Source organism: Varroa jacobsoni, unplaced genomic scaffold (genome assembly GCF_002532875.2).
Source record: "Varroa jacobsoni isolate VJ856 unplaced genomic scaffold, vjacob_1.0 scaffold_1041, whole genome shotgun sequence".
NCBI lineage: Eukaryota > Metazoa > Arthropoda > Arachnida > Mesostigmata > Varroidae > Varroa > Varroa jacobsoni.
The window spans coordinates 5,036-12,422 of NW_019213943.1; the positions used below are offsets into that span (position 1 = coordinate 5,036).

The 7,387-nt window shown below is 44.1% G+C and overlaps 1 protein-coding gene across 2 annotated transcripts in view; it reads left to right on the plus strand.

The window, feature by feature from the left end:
- The window catches only part of LOC111266013 (uncharacterized), a 20,316-nt gene that overhangs the window by 1,948 nt on the left and 10,981 nt on the right, over positions 1 to 7,387 (plus strand). For both annotated transcript variants that reach the window (XM_022843121.2, XM_022843122.2), the window contains exons 2-4: positions 2,005 to 2,085; positions 2,961 to 3,331; positions 3,940 to 4,143. In XM_022843121.2, the coding sequence (XP_022698856.1) occupies positions 2,005 to 2,085; positions 2,961 to 3,331; positions 3,940 to 4,143 (656 nt within the window). The remainder of the gene's footprint in view (positions 1 to 2,004; positions 2,086 to 2,960; positions 3,332 to 3,939; positions 4,144 to 7,387) is intronic.

Below are 7,387 nucleotides of genomic sequence, written 5' to 3' on the forward strand. Positions count from 1 at the left end.
AACGCACTTCCCCATGTCAGTAGAGGAACTTCCACCTCCCCTCTTCCTCCTCCATGGATTTGATTGTTTACGCGCCACCAGGATGTGGACGATACCAAGAATAATCGTGCCCAAAACAAACAGATATTCAAACCGATTTGGATCTCTTGAAATTCGAATAATTTTGTTTACTTTATTTACGACGAACCACGCTTGTTAAGTGATACCAAACCAGAAGAATGAAACAAATTGACATGCGTAGTTACTGAAAAGCAGTTTGAAGACAGTACAAATATAATTACTGGCATGTGTTATACTACTGTTGCGGTTGCGACGTTTTGCACCAAACGCCGATGTTCTGTTACAACGCAAAAACGCCGCTAATAAATACATTGAGCAGTTTAGTCTAGGCATACAGATGAGATTTATGCTGGCATCACCGGCGACCCACTCTCGCTAACCGTGAACGTCCTGAATTGGCGAGCTACTACGTGGAGTCTATGTGGCACATACAATATTGACTGGTCGAATGAAGAGTGGACGCGCGCGGTGGGCATCTGCTAGGGCTGTATGTTACTGTTTCTATTCCTACTATTATTGCTTCTTCTACCACTAGCATTACCTTCAGTACTTTTCTCGCTAGCCATTATAGGGTAACAACAAGCGTCATACAATTTAGCTACTCTGTTTCCGCCAGAGATATGGCCGCTGTGTGGTGGGCCGATGGTGGTAGTTCCAGCCTTCTCGCTGTTTGGGTTGATTCTCCCCGACGACTTTTTGCTAATGCTATGTTGTGTTCGGTGCTGGTGTCATTGAACGCTAAACCGTCGTATAAACAGGAGAGTCAGCAGGACCGAACCAAGAAGAGTGAACACTAGCAGTAGTGCGGTAGCAGTGGTGGTAACAGCAACGGAAAGCAAACCATAAGCCAACGAGCCGACGAACCAACCAATCGACTAGTAGTTTTAGTATCAGCAGCTGCTGCTGCGGCGACGGCCGCTATATGACTGCTGCAGTTGCCCGTCTGCCCGCCCGATGGTGACGGCTGCCGCTAGAGCCATATCCTCGGGCACTAACCTCCCAGTGTACAACCATCGTAGCGACAACCGCTACAACGAGTCAACAATCAGTTATGTTACGCTATGTCGCTAGCATGACCTGACTAAAACCAATGGCATTTTAACCGCTGCAGCATCTACTAGAACTATTACAACTATTACAAAAAGTGGACTAACGAACCTTATTCCGAAACAGTGTGTTATTTCGCTGAGGCAGTTTCTGGCGCGCACACCAGTTCGCTTACCTGCTGCCTTCCCTACCAAAGCATAGCACACGGAACGACAGAGCAATACACATATGACGACGATAACGATGACACCAAACAGGTAATAGCTGTGAAGGGAAGCAACGTGTCATACGCGCCCACACACACACAAGCAAGGAAGAGATCGGGATAAACGGACACGCATAAATTTGTAGAAAATTGCTTGTTACAACCGATACCACTACTGCTTACTATTACTAGAATTGGGAGCTCAAGGCAGTAAAAAATACATGACGTATCTCTCTAATTTCAGCATTTTCAAGTCGTTGAGGCTATTAATTTCATTTTCACTGCGCGATAACGCAGTGGGTAAGGTATTTGCCTGTTAAACTTAGAAACACGTGGCGGTCTAGGTTTGAATTCGGGCAGAGGCACATTTTATTCCATGCGGAAGGGAGTCAGCTGCATGAAGCAATGCCTAGTAGTAAGAGTACCGAATGTGAATCACGAAAAAAAATTAGTTTGCTGATTCCGCTCGCAAAAAATTCTTGATTAAAGTAACTAGCAATCGTTTAGTAGACTAAAATATGAAAATAAATATAGTACTATATATATACATATATATATATAGATTTCTGTAATTTTTTAAATACCTATGGTCCTCTGCGGCGTACTGTTGTTAATGTCCTTAATAACGCGTTAATTTCGCAAGCTGGATTATCACAGACAACTAAAGTGGTTCCCATTTCGGTCTGTTTTAGGGGAAAATATCGAACTCTACATTGGAACATGGGACCTTCCAGAAAGTCCACCACCGAAGGCAAATACAATCGTCGTTGACCGTACGTATGATACGTAGATTATTGTACTATTTTTTATTTTGCACTAGATATCTAAGCCTAACAGTTGCTGTGATACCATCATCTCGTCTATATAGATACTCATCCCGCGAGCTAAATCCGCGGGGTGATTAGTTAAGCCGAACGACATTCAGTTCTTCCTCAGAAAATTTTGACGCAACAACAGCTCACGAGTAGGCACACTGCCTGGCATTGGACAAACTTGATAAGTCTACTTAAGCAGCTAAGCAAGCGTTGATAACATCAGTAATAATAACGTCGTTATTAAATTATCTCTTTTTCTCAGTTTGTTCTTTCCTAAGAGAGTGTTGAATCTTTGGCAGACCACGAACATATCTGATGATGCGATGTGAATAGTGTTCAGAAATTCTTTATATGCTTTGAACGATCGGGTTTTACGGACTGCCAACGCGTCCCAAAGATTTCAAGACAGTTCGCTGTCCCGATCCCGCTTTGCTGCCACGTACACATAAATACTTACTAGGTACTGCGAATACACTCGTTTGAGCACACCTTGAATGTGTACATGATGATTCCAACAGCAAATCGTGTATCAGAAATAGTTTTATCATTAAGTTTGCAAAGAATAGATTTTACAGGAAACTTGGTTGTTTTTTAGAATCTCAAGATTTTTTTCGAATTCTCCTAAGAAAAAATAACCTATTATTGGGAGGAATTATGTTTAAACGTGGGTGCTGTACGAACAATACTTTGAACTATTTGGATATCAACTGGTGCCATCACATTAATTAATTACGATTAATACAGCAAATACGCTACCAAAGGCGCAATCATTTATCAACATGACGCTAACATGGTGAGCACCAATTTGGTCGTCGTTGTTTTACTTCTTGCAGCGTTAACCAAAGTTGTTCATGTCGCGCGCAAACTTGACACCGTTGGAAAACGCAAGGCGGCGGGGGCGGATCCCTCAGGGCCTGAAGGCGCCCGAAAGAAATTACTGTTGTCGCAAAAGGGGCTTCGCCCGGGGATGAATAGCTTAGCCGGGCACGCAGGTAAACCTGGGACAGGAAACAGCACAAATTCAGTCGGAATGGGAAGAAACAAGTGTGGAGAATGTGGACAGGTCTTTGATAGTATCAAAGAAATCTCGTTGCATATGCAGCGACATCTAGCAGAAAAAGTTCCTCATGAGAAAAACTCTGTAGTCACGCTGACGCACAGACCTAAGGATGGCAGCCTACCGTCGAAGGCAACCATTACCCAGGTAAGCGCAACAATATATGAGAATAAAAAATTACGAATGAAGGTTGCAGTTAAAATTTTATTTCGAGAGTGAAGTGCATATTCAAAATAACTGTCGTTCGCGGCCTGATGGCTTAAGTCTACAAACATCTATCAACGTCATCGACCTAACTGTCAATAAACAACATAATGCAAGTAGACTATTATTTAGACTCGATGAAGACTTGTCAGTGTTATGCTACTGATAATCATAACTCATGTATAGTGTTACGTAATGTAGTAATAGCAAGTGGTGCTTTAAGATCATTTTTTTAATACGACTGAATTTATAATATTTCGAAAATATCGTTTCAGTAAAATAACCAATTTGAATCTGCACGACAGATTCAGTTGCAGTAGCCCTGTCAGCTTACATCTATCTGCGTAAAGAAGCTGATTTTATTGCAGGCATTGTCTGAAATCTGTGAAAACGCAAGTATGAGCCCACTTAATTGGAATGTTAAATTGAATAACCTCCAAACATTTTATATGTATTACTGATTCACTAGCGATGGATTCCTGTTTTATTAATTCGTTTGTTTCCATATCTATGCTTGTCGGTTTCGTATGTGATTCGTTTTTAAATTTCAGGATCCGAACTGTCGTAACCGTGTTGAGGTATCTATTCCTCTGGCGGCTGCTGAAACATTTTTGCAAACAGTGTTGGATCAAGCGCAACAAATTTTATTGAAGCACACCCGACCTACGGCAGGAGGGACCCTTGAGGTCCGTAAAACCGATAGGTACAAGGAAGGCGACACGAATCGGTCAATCATCCTTGAGGCTTTGGAACAGGTAGTTATGCAACTGGATCTAGTATCTAGCAACGTTTGCTGCGCAATGAAACGAAGCACTGGCGATCACGGTTTAAGAAATGTTCACCTATGTCAAACAAAATGACATTGAAGTAGAATGAATGAATCATTTAAAGAGTGTACGATCGTTTTGACCATTTGATTCCGAAAACCAATGCAGTATGTATCGGATATTTTTCTAAAATGATTTCTTGTTATTTATTCAGAATCATATAATCTAATGGACAAAACAAGTGGAGGATAAAGAGCTAGATGTTTGGCATAGCCATTTAGTATCATTCTCCGAGTGAAACTCTAAAAAGCCACTCCCAAATAAAAATAACATTATACAACAAAAATAATCGAAACTTCTTGTCTACTTATCAAATAGACGCATACTATAGTTGGTAAGTATAGATATATGCGATGATTTCAGCGATTGCTCGAATGTTAACTTGCTTGTGCCTATTTGTGGGTTTTAGTATGGCTCTTTAGTATGGCTTCACTGCTTTGGAAAATTACGGAAGTATGATGGTTCGTCTCCATCTCGTAGTTGCCACATTTCTTATATTTGTGCGAGCACTCGACGACTTAGGACAATTTTTTACATCGTGTGATATGAGCATTCGGCGAAACATCCAGGCTTTTTCAAGCATTTCTATATGGAATCAATTAAGAGATTCGAGTGTCAGTTCGCTAGTACCATGAATGCTTGATATGTCGGGCCTAAGATGGCCTACTCAGGTGAATGGGTCATGAACTAATAAGAAGCTGTGTATTTACATATATTTGTGATCAGTTGGAAAATTTAAAAAGACTGTTGACAGCGACTGTGACCGTAATATTCAGTCTTATGCAGTGCAATAGTAACGTTTCTTTCGGTGCCATATACTCCGTTTTTACTTGTTCGATGTGGAGCGGTAAATCTTACGTCACCATCGACCCGCTGGAAAACCGTAATATTTGTTCCTATTGCTAATGTTTTGCGTGCACTAAGATTCAAATGTTTAATTCGATGAAACGATCACTTTGGTGTGCACTAGAATCGAAAATTTGTCAACGTTTATGCGTTTCCGCGGCAGTTTTGTTTGTATTAACTATTGCCTACTATAAATGAGGCCTGGAACTATCGATGCTAGGCAATAGCAGCCTAATACATCTACCCATTTCTGTCCATTAGGTGTATAGAGAATCCATTCGATTTTGAACGCATAATAACTGCGAAGCAGAATAACAACTGTTTTTGTTGTTCTGCGTGTCGGGTTGTAGGCAGACAACACCGAGCCGCCTGTTGCACAAGAGCCTGAGCCGCCCCAGAGAACACAGCCGGGTGCGCTTTCGAGTTTCCACGAGCACAACAATTCCCCGTCGGCCTCGTCTTATCTGTCCGTTGCAGCTGCTTCAACAGCAGCGGCAGCACCGGTCACAATGCAGGCAGCGACAGCAGCTGAAGGAACGCGGAGTCAGGAGATTGATGATGTTGAGCGTGCTTTTGAGGCCATCCACGGGGCTGGAGCGGGAGAAGACCTGCCTCATGATAATTTGGTCGAGAAAGGCTTACCTCAAGCAGAACTGCGAGACGATCAACGGGCTGGCCCTAGTTTTGACTCCCAAGCGGCTGCTAAAATTCTACTGGAATCGCCAGGGCATGTTGCAGCAGGTCCGTCTCTTTGCACAGTACAAGTGGCCGCTGTCCCAGCGAGTGTTGATCCACCGGCTCTACGATCCGAGCAGGCTGTTCCAGAGGACAATGGAGATAAAATACAGCATCCAGTTCAACAACAGCAACATCAACCAGTTGTTCCTGCTGTTGAAGAAGTTAATCAGTTAATTCCTGCAGCGGAGCCTGATCAAAATGATGACCATCGTATAGCAGCTGAAAATCAAATCGAAAACCCGTACGAACCACAGCCTGTAATTGAACACAACAATGCTCAGCTTGAGGACGCAAGCGTTTTGGAGCATCAGCTCCCGAACTATCCGCCAGTTGCGGTAGTACCCCCTGTCGTTGAACACCAACTGCCGGTAGTTGAACCCCAAGTGGAAGCCGTACAACAAGTTCAGGAAGCGGTTCCGGTAGCGGCAATTCAGGCAGGCATGGCTAACGCACAACCTCCTCCGGGTCACCATGAAGTTGAGCCAGCACAACTAGAACAAGCACAGGAAGAGCCACTTCATCGTGAAGTAGAAGCAGAAGCATTGGCACCTGTAGTGGCTGCAGCAGCACAACTTTTACCAAATGTGGTAGAACCACCACGGCCTTCTCTTCAAGTCGTCGGCCCCTTGGTTCGACCGGACATGTTGTTACTAAGCCGCCATAACAATGCTGCTGTTGATGATGGTATGCAGGATGAAATAGGTAGTAGTTCCGAGGCTGTGGCAGCTACTCCACATTCGCGAACACTGATGGATCCCCGAGAACCGACAAGTTCAGCGGACGTCGACTCGACCGTAGGTGAGGCAGATGGCGGCCAGGGCTCTCCAGATGATGGCGGTGTTGACTCCACGTCTGCATCGAGTTCGTCGCATGGCCATGGCAGTGTAAGAGCAAGATGCCACCAGCGTTTACTCGGGGCGTCCGCCGAGGCCGCGGTTGAAGAACCGATGATAGAGGCTGGGCCAGCCCGAAGGCAGGAAGCGAATGCAGCATTAAATGAAGCTGCTGCAAGAGTGGCTGGGCGCTTTCATCAAAGTCAGGAGGCCATTGCCGCCGCCGCCGTCGCAGACAATCAGGCGGCTTTGGATTTAATGGGGGAATACGCACTGCAGGATGAAATTCAAGAGCCTCACAGTGGCATGCAGTAGTTCAACGGCGTTCAAGAGCAAACAAAAACTGACAGCAAAAGATAATGCAAAAAAACTATCTGCGAGAAAAATTTGCAAACGATGCATCGTTTCGCAAGATGGGAACCCCCTCATAAGAAGGAAGTGGGAGATGGGGTATCGAAGAAAGGGAAGGGGTGCTACCAATATAAACTCTTGTTAGATACTGAATAAAGTAAAGGTGGGAGAGGGGATGATAGAGGGAATCCTGACTTATGTACACTATTGTAAATACGGGAGTTGGTGTGACGACAGCAGAACAAGAGAATAAAGCACGTCACAACTCGGACACAAAACGGCGCTGTGTTGTTCCTGGGGCGGCGGGCAGTAAGGAGGCACCTGCGGGCATTGTCGGGCAGAAGTCGTATTATGGTTATAGCTATAGCTATTTTTTCATTCTGGTCTTGCACGGTATGCTATAC